At 36.3% G+C, this 20,070-nt stretch overlaps 1 protein-coding gene across 4 annotated transcripts in view; it reads right to left on the minus strand.

The window, feature by feature from the left end:
- STRN (striatin) overlaps positions 1-20,070 on the minus strand; it is a 68,951-nt gene that overhangs the window by 40,205 nt on the left and 8,676 nt on the right. For all 4 annotated transcript variants that reach the window (XM_039568408.1, XM_039568407.1, XM_039568406.1 and 1 more), the window contains exons 2-5: positions 15,604-15,707; positions 8,244-8,317; positions 5,039-5,117; positions 3,105-3,269 (exon numbers count right to left, since the gene is read on the minus strand). In XM_039568408.1, the coding sequence (XP_039424342.1) occupies positions 3,105-3,269; positions 5,039-5,117; positions 8,244-8,317; positions 15,604-15,707 (422 nt within the window). The remainder of the gene's footprint in view (positions 1-3,104; positions 3,270-5,038; positions 5,118-8,243; positions 8,318-15,603; positions 15,708-20,070) is intronic.

A 20,070-nucleotide genomic window follows, 5' to 3' on the forward strand; every position in this document is an offset into this window, starting at 1 on the left:
AATACATATTCCTTCTGTTTTTCACTGCACCGTTCTCCCCTCTATTGTACATTATCTTCATCGCATTCACCCACATTCTTTCCAAACTCCTATTGATTTGTCTTCATCGTTTCTCATCCACAAGATTTCTCTTTACTCCAGTCCTGCACTCCGCTTCTCGCATTTTTCATTCCATCTCAACAGTTTCCTAAAACTCAGGCTTAAAATGCACAGATTCAGCAGTTCTTCCAAGATCAAACGTATCAAACACACTGTGAGCTGTCTTTTCTCACTTCCACAGAGGTGTATTCCTTGTTAGACTTCATTCATTTTCATGCATTACTTTTTGCCCAATGCTCTGCTCTTCAAATATACCTAAAACATCTTCAGGCTGACCAGTGTCCTCAGACTTGCTAGCAGATATTTGATATCAATGTTCATTAAATGCTTTGAATCAGAAAATCTGCCAAACTGCATTGGCTTGAGCAGTTCACAGGCTTCTCTGGTGATAGCAAAGTTTTCTCTGTAGAAGAGAGTTTCACTGTACCGATACAGTCACAGAAAGTCTTCAGTCTGCATTTTAGTTTGCAACTGTCCCAATGTCTCATGGTCCTGGCAAACACTCACATGTGTCCTTAAACTTCCTGGAATTGCACTAAGGTTTTGTTCAGTTTCTTTTCTTCCAATTTCTCACCATAACTTTCCTGTTCTACCACTACCAAACTGCAGACACTTGTTCACGGCACTCCTTCCAACTGTAAAAGCTTGCTGTAGCCCAAATGCGCTTTTCACTTTACATGCACACAAGGAATAACAAGAGGCTGCTTAAGGAACTGCCAGTCCTTCTGCCCTCGCAGTAAGCAGCCTAGCACTGGTGACATTGCTTCAAAGGATGCACCTTCTTCAACTGTAAGCCAGAATTTAGCTAAGTTACCTAAATTTTTCCTAGTTCTGCCAACCAGGTAGGAAAGCGTTGAATTAGGTTTTCAAACACTCTCTAAAAATTTGAGTTGAGTTCAGGAGCAACATCCACGTGCCTTAGATCTTAGTCATCTATTCAATGCTATACTTCTCAAAGAGAAGCCGTTCTAGATAACCTGAAGTAATGCTGGCGTTACATGAGGCAGACAACAGCTAAATATGAGCTTATTTCTGATTTTGCATCCACCACAAAGCTGCACTTTGAAATCTCAGAGGCAAGTAATGATGCATTTGGAAGGAGGTGAACAGTGCCACATGTCACAGAAACAGTGAGGTAGTACAAGATGAAATAGCTGTTAAAGAACAGGCAGTCTCTGCCAGGAAGCAAGCCACAAAATGCTTCCTGAAAGAAAAATTGAAAGAGGTGGTCTGAAAGTGCACCCAGAAGAATCACAGCATTGAGAGGTAGTCCTGTACTTAGATTGATCATGGAATTCTAGTAAAATCCTGACTTTTTCCTTCCAGTGAGGGAGATCTCAGTGGACATCAGAAATTCAAAATCACCCATGAAGACTGACATGACCATGTTCACCAAGAACCCTGGAAAATTTTTCCCCTGTAAAAGCCCTGGAGTCCCTTCTTATTCATTAGGTTATCAAAACACTTCCCTAAGCTCTATAATGCAGTCTGCCATCTCATGCATCATGAGCAAGATAAGAACAGTTTTTCAAAGTCACCAGCCTTGCAGCTGACAAGCTTGCACAGCCACAATGGAAGGGAACTCATTTTTCTCCACCAACGAATGTCCTCAGCCACGGGGCAAACCTACAGCGTGTTAAACCTAATGTCAGATCTATCCCAAAACCAAGCAGATGGGAAAGAAATGCAAATGTATCCAGAACTGCTGTATCAAAACCACTGTCCCAGCACTTCATCCATCAAGTAACTACCTTATACATATATCCACCTTCTTCAAAACTGGGTAAATACACATAAATAAATTTTGAAGTGTAAGAGGAGAAGCTTCATTTACACACTTCACCAGAAATCAAACCAAAACCGTTACTGCAAGCTACCAAGCATTCCTTGTTCTTCAAAACAAAGCTGCTGTACATAAATGACATGTCAACTATGTAGCAACATAATATATTTTAGCAGCTTGCAGGTTTTCTCACACATTCAAATTTTCTATCTCACAGCATTACATTTAATTACATAACAATGAACTTCTGCCCTTATGTAACTTGTTGGCATGAAGTTGCTGCAGCTATCAGGATGGTACAAATGAATATCTTACAAATGGTTTTTAGAAAACGGGATGTATCATACAAAGTATTAGACCTTAGAAAATAAAGGTCTTGAACTTTGCCCCATGAGTATAGAAAAGGAGAAAAGAGTGAAAATTTCTGAGGGAAGCTGTGCTACTACTGAAAACAGCTACCTCATCTATTGTTCCTACAATTCTGCATAATTTTCATTATTTTTCCAGTTTTGCAATATCTTAAACAAAAACAAACAGATTGTTTTCCTGAAGCCTTTATAGCTAAGTTTAACTTACTTTTTTTTTCTTTTTTAACTTTGCATGGAAAAGAGAAGAAAATGGAAAAAAGCCTCTTAAGTTTCAACATTACTTAAGAGAAAAAGTAAGAACAAGCTTTTACTGTCTTTGACTGACTTTCCATAGTATTAAAAATACTAAAACGCAAAAATTAATACCTTATATTTCAGTCACATTTACATGTGTCTATTCATTAGTAGAAAATCAAAACCTTACAGGACTCAGAATGTAATGAATAACTTTGTTTTTCAGATTTAGCCAAAAAAATCCTTCTCTTATATAGATTATCATGTCATAGTGCAGATCAGAAGAGCAAAGCCTGTAACCTACACAGTAAAGTATCCAGCAATATAAACAAACCATTAACTTGAAACAACGCTGACTTGTAAACACTTAGCAATTATGTCTCAAAAGAGGCTCGATTTGACTCAGTGCTGCCATCCAACTGAAAAATAAATTACGGTGCTTTTAAGATGTGAATCTAGAGAATAACTTCCATACTTATTGCTTAATATAATAAAATTAGTCAGAATTGCTCTAATCTCGAACTAGGAAAGAATCCTGAAATCTTCTCAGTAAACAAAAACTTTGTTCAACACCACTAAGTGCATTTATGCAGAAAGATAACAGTCAGCTTGATGCTTACCCAATCATTGCGTTCTCTTTAATCTGGCCCTCTGTGCCATTTACCATTGGCTCTTGATTTCTGTTTTCCTTCTCTGAAGCATCACTTGAGAGGCCCAACAAAGCTCGCACTCGTTTTGATTTCACATCCAATATCGTGTCGGTGTAGCCCACTTCTTGCAGATACCTGAAGGAAGAGAACTCATGCTAATGTTCTTTGCTTATATCACTTCCACAAAATATTAAATGGAAACTTCTCCCTAAACTCATTCTCAATCCCTTCGCTTAGCAAACTACGGTGCTGAGCTAGTGAAACATGCTTGTAAATCATCCTGTACCAGCTGCAGAGGGATCGCCTCTTGCAGTACCAGCCTCTACAGTCACTGAGAAAAAAAAAAATCAGAGAGCCTAGCAGTCAGAGGTTATACAATACGTTATTCATTCATTTACTAAAATGGATGGAAAAGCACTTTCAATTAAAATATTTACAACTGCTTTATAAAAATCACCACAGTTGCATGCATAACCATGGTCATTTTATTCTTTGACACATGGAAACTAGATATAAGAAGTACCAGATATATTCCTTATGTAAACATTATAGAAGCCTAGAAGAGAGGGAATAAAAACCAAATTCTATAGCTGTGGCTATTATTAAGAGTTATTATTTAAGACGGACTAGGCTTGATAAAATCTTTGTCTTGCCTTTCCTTTATTCTGCAATGGATCTGCAATATTAATTTGTCTTCCACAAAGACTGAACAGCAAAAATCCTTGTATGAAAACCTCACAGTCTAAATTGGCTCTATATGTTTAAAGTTGGCTCTTTCATCAATATGCCATGTTGCCCTTGAGAGAAATAAGAGGGAAATAACAATTTAAAAAAGAGAAAGTAAGAATTGGTTTGTGTCCTTCCCTACAGAACATGCAGTAACTGATTAAACTGTCAATATTCTAGACAACTCTAAAGAAAGGAAATGCTATTTTACAGTCACAGCTGTTACGAATCAGGGACATGTACCTTTCCTGCAAGAAATTCTCCTCCAATTATTTAACAATATCATTCACATAACCACATTAGGAGAGAAATACTGGTTGTTGGCTATAGAAAAATCAAACAAGTCACCTATGCAAAACAGAGGCTGTCAGTAATATGCACTCTGTATTCAGCAGTGTCACTCTTTTATGAACTGCACTGAGAAGGAATGACTTGTCTTCAAAATCACTGATCCAAGTCAAGATGACTTTATTTACATTTATTCAACATGCATGCAAAGATTTGAGCTCTTGCAAAAGAGAAGCCTGTACAAGCCATCAAACAAAATTAACTTTTGTACAGTTCCTTGGAAAAAGGTCTTTTAATATAAAGTTCCAGATCGTCCTTACTGTCTCAGTCCCCTCTCAATCCTCTGTAACACACCAAATATCTTGGCAATTAATTTAGTTATTATGGTCACAATTCAAAAATTAATTTAGATTAAAAACATTTGTTTCATTGAGATGAGCAGAGAATTAGAAAACATCTAGTCCAACCTTCTGGATGTTAGTCTTTTCTGCAACTTAAGCAAGCCAAAATAAGTTTCCCTTCTCCAATCCTAGCTGTTTTTATTTTACACAGCTCTTAGCAGAACTACTTGTGTCTTTTGTTTTTTAATTGCAAAGTGTTATGACCCACTGTTCTCCCATGCAGATTGTTTGATTATACTCAGTGAAAGACAAGTAAGTGAGATCAGGAGTTTTTTGACTTGACAAGGCTTCTCATCTGAAGTTATGAACTAAAATTTTTCAAAACCCAAGGAAAAGTAGTGCAAAAGCTCAATGAACTTCATCACACACACTAACTTTTCTTTCAGTAAAATACAACTGAAAAAAAAAATCCAAATACTACCACCATCAGATTTCATTAGCAGACTCTTGCTTTGCATTTGGTATTTGAGTCCTTTTTTCAACACTTACTGTCTTAGCAGCTGTCGTCCTTGTTTCCATATTAGCTGACTGTTCTGTTGTGGCTGAATCTCTGTCTCATTCCCTTCATCTGTAAAATATTATCTTATTACATTTCTTCCCTTTACCTATTTGCATAAAAGATGCCCATCCACTTGAAAAGACAAATGTGATCTGCCTTAAAATGATTTGGAAAGGTTTCATAACAAAATTCAAAATGCCAATAATGAAGGGAGAAAAAAAATGCACATAGCACATAACTGTAGTACTAGATACACATAAAGATTTCCAGGTACACCCTACACTATGAGAGCGAGTTCCACTAGTCCTAATTCCTAAACAGTCCTACTCCAGGAGGGCATGTTCCTACCTCCTTTAGGGGCACATAATGACAGACAGTCTGCAGTCCAATTTTTGCTTAGACTTCCAATATAATTGCTGCTCACAATAAGTTTGAATACAAATATCTTTAACTACTAACAATATCAAATGCAACTGTGGCATGATATCAACTCATAGCTTCCCAATTTCCTTAATATTTGATAGTTCGACATAAATCAACAGATCTACTTACATCAACTTTATCCTTATTTGTATTAGTTTTGTAGAAATAAACAAACAATAGAGTCATTTGTTTATTTTTTAACCTCAAAAGTTGTAGAAAAATTTTCATCACATTTCCCCTAACCATAATTTTGTATCCAAATTTTACTACTCCAGGAAAATCTACAAAAAACAAACAAACAAACAAACAAACCAACATGTGGCTGTTCTCTTAAGAAAACTATGAGAATGCTGGCAACCAACAGCTACATGTTTATTCCATATATACTTCCACAGCACATGATGGTGGGGTTTTTTCCCTCTCCTCAAAGAGATGCATATGCATGTGCTTCCCAAAAGAAAAGATCTTCGTTTATTATCTATGAAAGCCTCTACAAAACTTGAAAATCTTGTGGTTCAAACACTGAAGGATGAAGAAACTTCCTGTGTAAACAAAACTTAAGAACCAGAAAAACCTGTGGTATAATCCTATGAGTAACTTGATATGTGACGTGGGAAAGCTATTATTCTCGTCAGGAAGTAATTTACCTTTAAACAACTGAATTAATACTATACAAAAACCCCCCACCACCTATCCAAAGAAGCTATCAAAGACTAATGAGAAGTCACATGCAAGGAAAGACATATGAATTTTAGGCATCTCAAATTCACAAGCCTATTTAATAGCAACCACAGGAAATAAACGCACAATCATTTTCTAATGACAACTGGACACAGCTGGATCCAATGCACAGCTACCAAAGCTCAGTCTATAATTATTAAAACATGACTGAGGTAAATCTGCCTGAAAATTCCTTTTGAAAGCAAAAACCCTTCTTCTGAAGGCACTGTTAAGTATACCCACAGGCAAGAGTTCTCTTGTGCTTAGTCTGCTCAAAAATGATGACTGCTAGCAGTAGCAGTGGTTTACAGATAAGAATGAAGAGATTTGCATTATAAGCAAATTATAGCAGAAGATACAGTATAAACAGTATAAATAAATAAATAAATAGTATAAATAATTTTTAAGTATCCCTTTAGCAGGAGACTGAAATCTTTCTTCTAAAATTGTGTTACAGACTCACCAAGAGATTGGAAAGAAAACAAACAACAAGGACCCATACGGAAGAACTACTACCAAATATTTCCACTTTTTTTCACGACTGGGCAGGAAAAACAGGGATAGGGCAAGGGGAATATATGGACACACAACTTCAGTATTTGTCAAAGACAACTTTAAAAGAGCATTAGAACAAAGTTTCTATTTTAAGTCATCAGTCCAGACTTGATATAGAACAAAAATACACATTTCTGATAGCTATATATAGAATACAATGGGATAAATTAGAATAATGGAATTTGAACTAAAGTATTTCCACAATGTTGACTTTGCAGAATTAATGCACAGGCTAGAGCTCTGCTGGGCAAGCCAGGCATCCCACTACATTCCTCAGCTGGAAACTGGAGCAACATGCTGTAGCTGCATCCTGAGAAATTACAAAAAAACCCCACGGTTGTCTAGGATTGTGGTATGATCAGGACAAAGTTTTCTAATGGTCCAGATACAGACTGAGGTCTTCCACTTAGTAGAATTAAATAAATTAAATTTTAATTTTAAAAATTAAATATTTCTTCAGTTATGGAAATAACATTGATAATCACACAAAATAAAATTTCTCAAAAATTCATTAAGAACTTGGACAAGAAAGGCCTGGTGTAAAGCTTTGTTAGTTGGTGTGGAGTCGGATTTTCTGTTTGTTTGGGGGTTTTTTAATGACCTTTTAAACCCAATGAGGTAAGAAATCACCATGACCGTCAACTAGACCATCCCCTCCACAAACCAAGTGACAGAGGTGAGATCTGCAGACTTTCTATGCTCTTCCTTTACATACAGGTGGTTCCAATGTCACTGTAGTAGGAGTATCAGGAGACTGAGACACAACAAACATCACCTATTTTTTCAATGGCTTGACCTATAGCCAGATCTCCGTACCTCTTCTTTTTTTTTTTTTTTTTCCTTTCCTGAGGAAAGGGTAGGGAGATAAGAGGGATAAAAGGAAGTAATTTAAATTCTTAATTTCTCCAGTTCAGTGCTTAAGTCTATTTGTGTGAAGTAAGAGATGAAAACTAATCAGCCTTCTAGAGACCAAGGCAAAAAACCAAAATTAGCTAAATGCATCTCCAATGATCATTTGAATTCTGCTGAGAAATCTCCCATTCAAAAACTCTCTCTTATGTCCAATATGCACTTTAATTATTTCTTTTCCTGGAATACCATTGAGGTAATTGAACAAAAAATTATTAACTATATATATTTCATTCAGAAGAATTATACAGAGATAAAAGGATTCTATTGCTATGAATCTAGTATCATTCTGTTCTAAAATATCCATACACATTACTAAGGGACAGAAAAACTACTCTCTCCAAGAGCAGTCTGCTCATTTGGGTTTGGATTTTTTAAAATCTAAACTAACTTGATTTATTAATAGACCCTTTTAGAGCACTAGCATATATTTTTAATTGTACAAGAGAAAAATATAGGATTTATTAATTATCTGTATTCTCATTGCTCCATTAAGACTTATTTTATCAATACTATCAATTCAGCATTTGCACATAACACAGCTAAACTTTTATGCCAGTAATAAACTCATTCTCAATAAATTCTTACCAGAATCATAGTTCGGTGGCTTCATATCTCCCTGATTCAGTTCTGTGCCATATTTTAATTTGTGGTATTTAGCCCTGAAAGGAAACCAAACCAAACCAACAAACAAACAAACAAAACAAAAAAAAAAAAAAAAAAAAAAAAAGGAAAAGAAAAAGAAAAAAAAAGGGGGAAAAAAAAAAGAAGAAGAAAAAAAACCTATTAGTACATTTAAAGGGTATCTCTAAATACATAAATGTCACCTGTTTTCACTTGAAAAGCCATTCCTTTCTTCTAGGCTAGGAACAAAGCAAACCAAATCATTTTACCAGGACTTCAGATACGTAATTTTATTAAATTTTTTTTTTCAAGGGTTACATGTAATTGCACAGTGAATACTGAGGAAACAGAGCAGTTGACTGCAGATTTTACAAAATGTTCTTGCTACAGAAAAGGTTCCTTCCCTGGGGACACGAGCAACTCTTCTGCTTCCCTTCCCAACCCCCAGTCTTTCCTTTTTAGCCATTGCTATGAAACATTTTTACTACCCATGTCAGTTCAGTGCCATCTACTTCATATCTCATATTGTCACTCCATTAAGAAAACTCCAGTTTTATTCTTTGAAATGCTGTGCTCTCCAACAGCAGCAGGCCCTCAGTTAGAAATATTCTGAACAAGACTTTGCAATGACAGCTCACCCACACCAGTTTCTCTCAAAGCTGCTAGGTCTGCCACTTGACCAAGTGCAAAAATGGAGACTTTCTTCCAAAAACATTTAGCCTTCAGAAAATCTAATGTAAGAAGCCCCACAAAGCATGCCATACAATGACAACAAGAGTAACTACAAAAAAAAAAAACGGAAATGCTTTTTAATTTAAAAAGCTTCATCCTAAAGACTCAGTATGTACAGACTTCTAAATACACATAATAAAACCACAGTAGTACAGTATTACACATGCACATGTAAGTTATTCAAGATTCATTACAGAAGTCTTATAACACTGCAACAGAGAAAGTGAATCAAAGTGAGCCTTTACTAGTTTTGCAATCTGCTCCCTCCTTCTCTCATACTCACTAGAACTTCGTAAGTACAAAATTACAAGTTTTATACATTCACAACTGGGTAGAAGAGTGGCACTGGTATTAGTTCCTACCCTGAACAAAAGGCTGAGAACAAGTCAGGAAATGCTGCATGTGCAGCCTGGGAGTAGTGGGACAATCGAACAGCACACACATACAAGCAGTTCAAACGCAAACGTACAAAGCGGAGTGCAGGGCAGCAAGAAACAGGCTGAAAAAGACAAAATAAATAAACCTCTCACATGCACCAACAAGAAAATGAGCTTCATTAGCTCCACTAGTCACAAGGGAGCTCTTCCACTTTAAATTTGTTTTTTAAAAAGTTAATGGGTTTGACACTTCGTAATTTTATAAGGCAAGTCTTACTAAGCTTGCATGACTGTATCAAGAATGGCTGCAAAAAATGTTTTCAAGTTACCTACACCTCCTGATTGCTTCTTCAACATCTTCATTATACTACTGTTTTCTTTTGCTTTTTCCTATTTCATCAAGAAAACCCATTACTTCTAACAAAATAGTGCTGAAGAATGCTTGGTAGCTCTTACACTTCAATATCAACAGTACTAGCTTCCTACTAATCCAGCTGCGTTTTAATTATAATAAACATTTAATTCTGATTGAGAGGGGTAAGTGAAGAGTGAAGAAGTGCCTCTTAGGCATAGCAGCATTGACAGATGAAGGAACTAACTCTCAAGAGCCAGAGCACTAAGCTCTAGCTCAGCTGAGCAGCAATCAACAAGGAAAGGAGAAAGGATGTACCTGAAATATATTAACAGGAATAGATGAAAGTTACACATTTTAGTCGGTACAGAAAAGAATAACCAAAAGTAGAACAAAATCAAAGCTGAATGCTCAATCAAAATATTTATCTTTTCTTTTCCAACTATCCGTTTCTTACATGTTACCCTGGTAAAACAACTGCATTTCGTTATTGTTAAGTATTGATGCTATGTATACTTCTCCCCCACCGTCACTAATGAAAAGCAATAATTAATCAAGAACTAAGAAATCCTCTACTCTGTCACCAACCTACCCCACCAACTTTAAACACTACAATTTTTTATGCAGTCATGAATTCAAGTGACCCTAATGTGTAATCTATTTTGATTTGATTTATCAGAAGTGAACAAATATTACTACTCTGCTCTAATCTGGATTACTGAAAGATGTGTTCTACTTCAGTCCTTCAAATAATTTCAGGGAGAAGTTAGTCTTGCAGCAGTCGATATTTGCTTTTATTTCGTGGATTTTATATAAAGTTCCACTACGCTAACTAATTTTCTTATCAAGTTTTGTTAATAATTTCCAGTCTAAGTAAAATGTTTGCTAGGTTCACTGAAAGGATCATTCTTTGTACCTTTCCTGTGCCTCAGATCTCACGTTCTTCAAAATCCATCTTTCAAAGATTCAGACTGCAGTTTTTTAAACATCTCAGTATATTTATTTCAATCTCCTAAATCCATGTTTGCTTATTTTTTAAGTTACTTCCCTCTTAAATCAACAGTAATAGTCTTCTTTCTTCTTACTGAAGTTTTCCCCACTCATCAAAAGCATTATAAAATCATTTCAGCAAAATGAGATTATTCATTCTAAATCCACTTTAAACTGTTAGTAGCAGGATTTTGTAACTGGTTCCATCTTATAATGGAAGAGCTTTTAAAGCTTTTGTTGTTATTCTTTACTTCAAGAGGATAATGTAGATTATATGGTCTTGTACACTACTGGCCCTTTAAATTTATTTTAGGGCCAAGCTGGACTAAGATTTCATCTTTTAGAGGACCTAACTTTGTATATTGCAGGCAGAGATCAGTAGCACTACAGAAAAGGCAGAAGAACCACGTTCTAAAAACGAGGCAATTGAAGAGATGAAAATCCCCAAAAAGTAATCCTTATTTTCAATATTGCTGACAAAGTTAAAAAAAAGTTATAGAGCTCTGACTGCACAAAATGACAAAAAAACCCCAATTCTATAATCAAATCTGAATTAAATTCAATTGGTATAAATTCAGGTCTCTCAGCAGGACAGAGTTAGACTTGAAACAGAAACATGAGTATCATGCCGAAGTGTGTGACACAGTGAACTCATCTTTGGTTGTGGTCAGCTTCTAAATTTCAGGAAAATATTACAAAAAACTCCCATAAAATCAATACAGACTGCTAATAGGCCATCTAGGAAATATTTTCTACACTTCTTCAGGCAGTATGAGATTTATTACTAGACACTTTTTTATAATACAGCTGAAAATGTCACAGGTATGAAAGACAAACAATCTTCTTTCTAAAGTGCACTAAGAAAAGGGCTGAACACCATGATTCAGACTCCAGGACAAGAAGGGAATCCTGACCCTTCAGTTACACACACATATTGCAATCTAAGGCTATGAAACTTTTCACAAAATAACCTTTAATTCTTTTCTACACAAATTCTAAATATCACTTATTCCATTAACACATTTTAATTTAATTTATTTTTACAATGACAGAATATCTCCTGCCCACCTGTAATGCTTCATTTTTTCACTTTTTCAGAAATCACATGGTCCACTTTAAACAGCTTTAAAATGGCCACCTGCAGTTCACATGGAACTGTAGCTCACACATCCCAGTAGGGTGATACTACCAGCACAAAAAAGAGATAAAGTATTTTTTGTGTAAAAAAGTATAAAAGTATACAAAGGACAGTGGTTTGGTGGCAGGGGACAAAAAGAAACATCTCAAAGATTTGTTATCTGAAACTTGTTCAACTTGAATGATTTACCTTCCATTTCTGAAAATTACATATGAATTATTAACAGTATGCAGAGACAGAAAAATGACTTGAAAATAACTACCTGAAGGACACAACTTTATAGAAGGTGTTTTCTATCTGAAAACTAGCCTTCCAGTTATTTGGAAGAAAGCTATTTTAGCACTGTGAAACTATGTTCCTGGGTAGACGCCTTACTCAGATAAGTATGAATATTACCACTGCTTTGGCTTTTGCCCTTCATTACACAATTCTCCTCTTTTGATCATCAGTATTTTCCTTCAACTATGTGTCTTCTATTCAGTGCTTGGAGACATTCAACGTGGCAAGAATTGCTTAGGAAAATGCTAAAAGCCTTCATCCAAATTTCTTAAGACTGAGTGCAGTGAAACTTTTCTGAATACTTCACACAGAAACAAGTTTGATTCCAGTCAAAGAAAGCCACTATTTCTTGGAAATATCTGTCGCCAGACCTGAAGCATCTGATCCAGCTGTGCTGAGAGAGCCTGCCAAAACATCCGTAGAAGATCTGGGAGCTGCCGCCAAATCAAGAGACATAAACAAGAATGACTGCCAGGAACAGCACGGCGAGATATTCTACCCAGGGGAGAAGGCGCCAGCCTTACACTGATCAGACACATCAGTGCAGAAAACAACATAAAATTAAATCAACTGTTTCTAGAGACATGGCTCATGAGTCCAGTTCTTTGGTTGAAATATGTTAAGACAGGAAGTGAGCTAGACTAGCTGAAATAGGACATGTACTTGAGAGAAACAGTACTACATTTCATCTAGCTCCTGAAAATCCAGAGGCACCAATGCAATTTACTGGTGGTGGAGCAAGTATTGATTAAGTCATAAAAAGTAACCTTCAACTCTGAACAGCCTCACACTGCAATCTACTGGATGCTGGCAAAACTACATCAAAACTGCTATTGAAAAATACTAGCACTTAACTATGCACTAGCTCCTTCTAAGCTCTGTGCTATTTCGTCTATAAAGACTCTTCAGCAGAAATAACCTGGCTTGCTATACACACAACAAAAAGGTAACCTCACAATTACTGACAAAGAGTAAACATTAAACCAAATTTGCCAGAAAAGCATGACAATCAATAGTAAAACTTATTTTCTACCTTACCCACTATAAGATGATGTGACATGAAACAGAGAACAACAACACTCCCAAAGTTGTTTATTTATAGTAAAATTTGAAACTGTTCGGTTGATAAAAGAAATGTGGAGCAGCCACTACAGAGAACAGCAGCTCATGAAAGCATGTACCTGAGAAAACAAATGCTGCTCATTTCTTTTTCACGGTTTCCTGAGGGCATTGTGAACATGGAGTACTCTGGTCCACAATTTCATATTCTGTTCTGTTACTCATAACTTATTTCGTCTAGCTGAGAAAGATCTGAAATGCTGCAAGGGCAGGGCAGAAATGAAGGAATACAGGAATGATTCCCTGCCCCCTCACAGCGCACCAACCTTCCCCAACTCGACAGGAATGTCTTCCTCCTACCTTGTAGGATCTCATTTTCCAGCTCTGAGAACCCAGCGGAAAACGCAAGCATCCTGACTACTGCCTGACCTGGATGACAGCTGATTTAGGAAAATGCTGGGAAAGAGAGCAGTGTTTCCAAGCTCAGTATGTTGCCATTCTTTGAAATATCAAGCAAGAGCACTTGCTGGGAGATAATTCCAACAGAAATACATGACTATTTCTTCAGAAACTGGCAAATAAAACTGCTGTTTAAAACTACAAACTCATAAATAGCTGTCTCCAACACACACCAGTCACAAGCATCACATCTGCTTACAGAACCACTGCACACCCGTGCTGAAACTGTCACACTGGATCAGATCAGCTGACTGTAGCCTACTGACCTGAGTAACCAAGGCTAACGCCACACATTGCAGAAAAACAGACAACATAAAAGATACACATATAAAAACTGCTAATAAGAAGCCACCAAGTGTTTTTTCCTAATCCTGACAGGGACCGCTGCATTAACTTTTAAATGCCATCATTTAAGTGGCTTTTACAGAATACAACTGGGGGAGATTTTCACCATCCATATGGAAGTTTGATTTTTGTTTTTTTCATGTTACAAAGTTTCTCTGATGATACACAAAAATGTATTTACATAGTTTGATAATTTTAAATTGCTGAGTTCTGTGGGTTATGAACATGAAGTCAGAGATACTTTTACGTAATCAGGAATAGCTCCCTCAGTTTTGAAATACAAGAAATCTTCACAGAATACATATAACTTAATAGTGTATCTTTAGCTGAACCAATGACACTAAGCTTTGTAATCATGCTTCAAATGTAAGCCTTTCCACAGCCATAAACTGCAAACTCCATTATGCATACATTTCATATTTTTCTGGGCTATTTGATATAAGATCAGTACCATAAGAAGGCCTGGGCAAAAAGAGTATCCAAGCATTCCTCCAAGAACTCCCCAAAGGAGAAGAAAATACACTGGAGCCCTGGGGCTACGGCCGGCCAGAACCCTGTCTGCATCTCTATGCTAGCAGATTAATTGGTTGCTACCAGAAAGAGATGAACTGGATGGTTAAAGACATGCCTTGTGCTAAAGCAGCCCATATAAGATGAGCAAACGTAAATGCAATACAGTGATGTAACTATTAGTGTCCTTTTAAAATTATCTACCAGTGATATTCTATTCCTCATTTGCATATGTGTATACTTTTAATCTTATTTCCACTAAACAAACTATTTCAGAGGCTTATTTTATTAAAGAGAAGCAGGAATTACCTGATAAGAAAATAATAATGTAAGCAATAATTGCTCTGCAGCAGTACCATAAATATACTCTTTATTCAAGAATTTTAAAAGACATTTCACTAACTAAAAGAATTTAAACTAAACTTGGCCTAAAATAAATCGGTTGAACAGAGAGATTTCTGAAACCATGATAAAAAAACAACTTGCTTGCCTCAAAGGTTAGAGTAACAGGGAAGTATATATACAAATAAAATGGTAAATTGAGGACTTGTACTGAAATCTCCATGAACAAAGAAATAAGACATTGATTAACTGGTAAACACAAACATTTTTTCAATCATACAATTAATCTCCAAAAGATATTCTTGTAGAGTCTATCATACCAAAAAGACTAAAATTTACCAAGATTAAAAACTAGTAATTATTAGACTGAAGACAGTTATTCAAGATTTCAGTCGTCACATATTAATAAACAAAGCTAGTACTTTGAACAAAATGAGAATACACTGTAATTCTCGAGTATAATCTACACAGTTCAGTGGAATTTTACCAAGGAAAAGTATTCATTATTGATCAGCTATGGGTTTTGTTAGCATATTTTTGGAGCCACACTATTTTAGCTATTGTTCTTATCATAATGCAGACATTTAGAGTTGTGGTTTTATTTAGTACAGTAGTAATTGTCAATCTGAGAACTGAGTAGATACAGAAAAAATATTTCCTGGTTTTGTCAAATACAAGGGCAAAACAAAGTTTGTGTCTTCAGCATTTCTTCATCATGTACTCATCACTAAAGCAGCATACCTTTCCTGTTTGAGCGCATATTCCAGCATTTTGATTCTTCGCACTAGATCCTTCTTCAGATTTTCCTGTCCTTTCCTTTCACCTTGAAGAAAGGCGATCTGGGCCTGCAAAAGGAAGTGTTCAATTTAGAAGCTGCTTCCTCAAAATCATTCAGTGTAGCTCTTAAGTGTGTGCGTCTTCCCAAGTTATTTTAATATTCATTTGTAGAGTTCAAAAGAAATGGGCTTACTATGCTTCATAAACATTAAACACTTACAAAAACCACTGCATAGATAAGCCTCCTAAACTACATGCTTATTACAGATCAAAAAAAAAAGGGAAAGAAAAAAGAAATAAAGCCATTTTGGTTTGTTTGACAGGGTTTATTTTCTCTCTTGGAGAAACATTCAATAAAGGATAAGAAATGGATAAAATAAGCATACAAAAAACCTTCAGCAGATAAAGGTATTTACCAACAATAAGCAAAAGAAGATGATAAAGTACTTCTGCTCACTAAGTGAAGTAGTGAAAAATTAGGGTATAATTCTATAGATAGGTTAGACACATGATACTCGCAAAAAAACCTGATGTAAACCATGTTCAGCTAAAATAAGAACAAAAGAAAAATAAAACCCTGTTTGTAATACAGGGTTAAGTGTTAATTATGATACTTACTAAAATAGGTTAAGGAAAGTTCTCCAGAAATACTGTAATTAAGAGAGGAAAAAAAAAGGAAAACAGGGAAAGGTATTTTGGTGAGGGAGACAAGGGAGAAATGGGACATAAGTAAATAAAAGTCAAGCAGAAAACAGACAGCTAACCCTCTATCAACTTCCAGCACATTTAGTTGCTTGTGAAAAATCCCCTTTAAATAGAAAATTATGACAAACACAAGATACTAATTCCTAATCATGAAGGAAGAACTACCTGCTTTTGTACCTAATGCTCAAATCAAGTCCATTATAAGGGGCCAAGTTCTTGTGCTTGCTCAACTCATAAGTACACTTTTAGGCAAAAATACCTACAGGCAGTCACCACTTCATGCCACAGCCTCACCTGCCATTTCCAGGATCAGAAGCTTTCTGCACCTCTGCAGCTAAGTCTCCAAGCATCTCATTTGTCTCTTGAGAAGCACAAACAGGATAAAAGGCAATTGGTCTAGACCATCAGCTGTTGAACATGAAGACCAAGAAGCCTTTCATTTAAATAAATGCACAGGAAAGTCAGGGATTAAAAATGAGCAAAAATATCCTACCCTCACCTATCACAACCTTGCAAGCAGTCCCCAGGTATTTTAGTTAATGGAGATAGTTGCTTCCAAAGACTCTGACTGTGGATTTTTACCCCAAGGTGAGAAAAAACAGAGTCTGTAAACGTAATTTTCTCTCCACCAACTATAAAGGGAAGGCACACAACTAACTTGGTTGAATTTTAGTGACCAGGCAAGACGAATCTTACTCCAAAAGCCCATTTGTTGGCAACCTAACAAATAGCAGCTGCTCTAAAATACCACACCAGCTGACATAATTTCATTGCTCCAGTACAGCCAATAAATAGCTTGACAGACACCTGAATGATCCTTAACTGCCAGTCACCAACTAGACCAGCCAGTTTATGACAAGAGAAAAACACTGGCTGCTCTCCAACAAGGTCAGTCAGCACCTTCAATAGGGGAAATATATTTGAATTAAAAAAAAAAAAAAAAAGTCAACTGAATCAAAAGAAAGACCTCTCACTCTGGCATCAAGAATTACAATTGAATTCTAATGTCAATTTTCTGCTCAGGTTTAAAGAAAAGCACAGGAGAAAGAAATGCTGGTGCTGGAGTCAGCATTTCCTACCCTGAGGATTGCAACTGTGCGAGAAGCATCTCAACTCAACAAGGTCAGCATCCCTCCCAAGAGGAACATCTCAGACACATATAACTTAGTTTGCAGTAACTGCACAGACACACAGATTCTCTCTCCCTATCTCCACACAGGCCCAGCAGAAGTAAACAGGAGCCCTTCTAGTCAAGTGAGAGAACATCCAAATGCGCTTCTAAAAGCAGAAGATCATGATGTAAATATGTATTTGGCTGGAATGAAGAAGATCATCCAATGCTATCAGGACACAAGATGAAGCGATCTATTATGTGACCTGCTGTCTGCAAGCAATTTCTAGCCAAGAATGAACTGACTGAACACACTGGAATGAAGCATTTTTACCCGGAAGGCTGGCAAACAACCCAACTCAGACACTGCTACACTACAAAGGTCAAACCAGCATTACTGTGCTAACAGTTGAGGCTAAAGTCATCTTCCACTGCTAGGAGCCCAAACAAAATGAGAAATTGCAACTTCTCAATAGTTTTAAAAGCTTCCTTTTATAAGAGGGAGAGGCATAAATGGATATGATTCAGAAATATCATACGACACCTCCTTCATGTGGACATCTTCTGTTGTCAGTAATATGTCCATGCTCTTAATGTGATGTCTTAGAACTTTCCTTTTCCCCAGACTTTCAAGAAATCTTTGCGTTTTTTGCTTAAAATGCACTCAGCAACAACAGCCCAAGAGCCATTTCTCCAGCCCTACATAAGCTAATTGCTAGGAACCTTCAAGGTTAATAAATATATACTTTACAGATAGGTAGTTTTATTGGTACTTCAAGAAACTGAGAATAATTTTGCTCTCTCCTTGGAGGCTGCACAGTTTCTAGCACAGTTTGTTCATGCTTTTCTTCGAAGTAGCATCCTTACGTCTAATACTCACTATTTTTGAGAAATTCTGGCTCTGAAAATGAGAATACTTACATTTGGTCCTTTTCATAACATAGAGAAATGTTCCCTCTTTTTTCCACAAGATTTTAGCAACCCTTATCCCTCATTTATACAAGTACTAAGTAATTACAATTAGGTCAGCCTCAGTGGACAATAAACATCAGTTATACATGTAAGCTTAAATATTATTTAAGAAATTCTTAATGATGATATTCAGGTTTACTTATATTGCACATAAGGATAGTATTAAAATAATAACTGAAATTTTATACTAGCAATAATACTCTAAAAGTTCATATGTCTTAAGCAGATTTCATTCTTTAAAATGTTTGGCAATCAACTGAAAATATGCAAAGGAACCTAAATGTTCACACCATAAAAGAAACAGACACACTCTGCAGATAAATGCAAACTGAATAAACAAGTACAATGAGTTTAAATATCTAAAATAACAAATCATGACATGTAGCAGAATTTTCTCAGTCTCTGAATAATACAGTGATAACTGCAGGATCACTATTTCCAATTAAAACACATAAGACAACACCTGTCTAAATGTCTGTGTAAACATTTAATGTGCAGGAGGTCTGGACTAAAACATGATGAAAATTATAACTGAACTGCACAACTCCAGTTTTCTATGTTTCAGGCATAAATGACAGAATTTTACCAACAGACTGAGGCTCCACAGGTGACTTCTACAGCTGCAGCTTTAGCCCAAGTCAAATCTGAAGCCTGAGCTACACCTAAGGGAGTAGAGGAGCAAAGGAGAGTCCCTTCCACTTTGACTAATCTGCAACACTGTTCTACACTTGTGTTTTGGCCACTCCTGGGAAGGTTTGCCAAAAATTTCAAGAATTCGCAAATATTCCCAACAAACAGGTTCTGCGACAACTGACCTTCTAGGCAATAAGGTTAAAATGCATCAAGTCATAAGCCAGTCTTTGCAAACCTCAAAATCGCCTACGGGGATCACGCAAAACCTCATATTGTTCCTTGCCTTATGGGTGGGGCGCATCGTCTCCATAAAGCACCCGGCCCCGCTGGCTCCACAGCAAGAATCAAGGCAGGATCCGCCTCAAGTTTATTCCAGGCTAAGTGCTACAAGTTACTGTATTCTAACTCAACTGTGAAATTACAATCAAGAGAGAAGGAGAAAACAAAACAAACCAAACAAAAAACCAAAATCAAACCAAACAAAAATAGCCCCCACAAAACCAGAGAACACTGGAAAAAGACATGCCTGGAACAGTCTATTTCAGCTGCAATTGTTGTGTCCGGTATTTTTTTTTCCATTTTATCTCACTGTATTGTTTTGCATGACCAACTGCAACATAACCTAGAAGCGTCATACACATCCAGTCTAAGTTACAACACTGTAGCTATCTTAACTATTCCACTTCTCTACTAAGGGATTTTTAAAAAAACATTCATTCTTAAAAAAATTTTCAGAGGCAACAACACTGCTGTTTTACAAAATTCCCCAAAAGATTCTAGTATCACATTACTGTGAAGTAGACAAAAAGGTGAGACAATGTTTTCGGTAGCACTGGGTTATAAACAACTCTTTTTAAAATGTTGCTGACTTCCTAATAGAGGCTTAGCAGCCATAACAACATAATTAAATAATGAAATCACATCTTAGTAAGCCCAGATTCTACCAATGTTTAAAAATTTACACTGAAATTTATAATTCCTCGAATCAGCAACCACAACAACAAGCATGT

This window comes from Corvus cornix, chromosome 3 (genome assembly GCF_000738735.6).
Source record: "Corvus cornix cornix isolate S_Up_H32 chromosome 3, ASM73873v5, whole genome shotgun sequence".
NCBI classification, from domain to species: domain Eukaryota; kingdom Metazoa; phylum Chordata; class Aves; order Passeriformes; family Corvidae; genus Corvus; species Corvus cornix.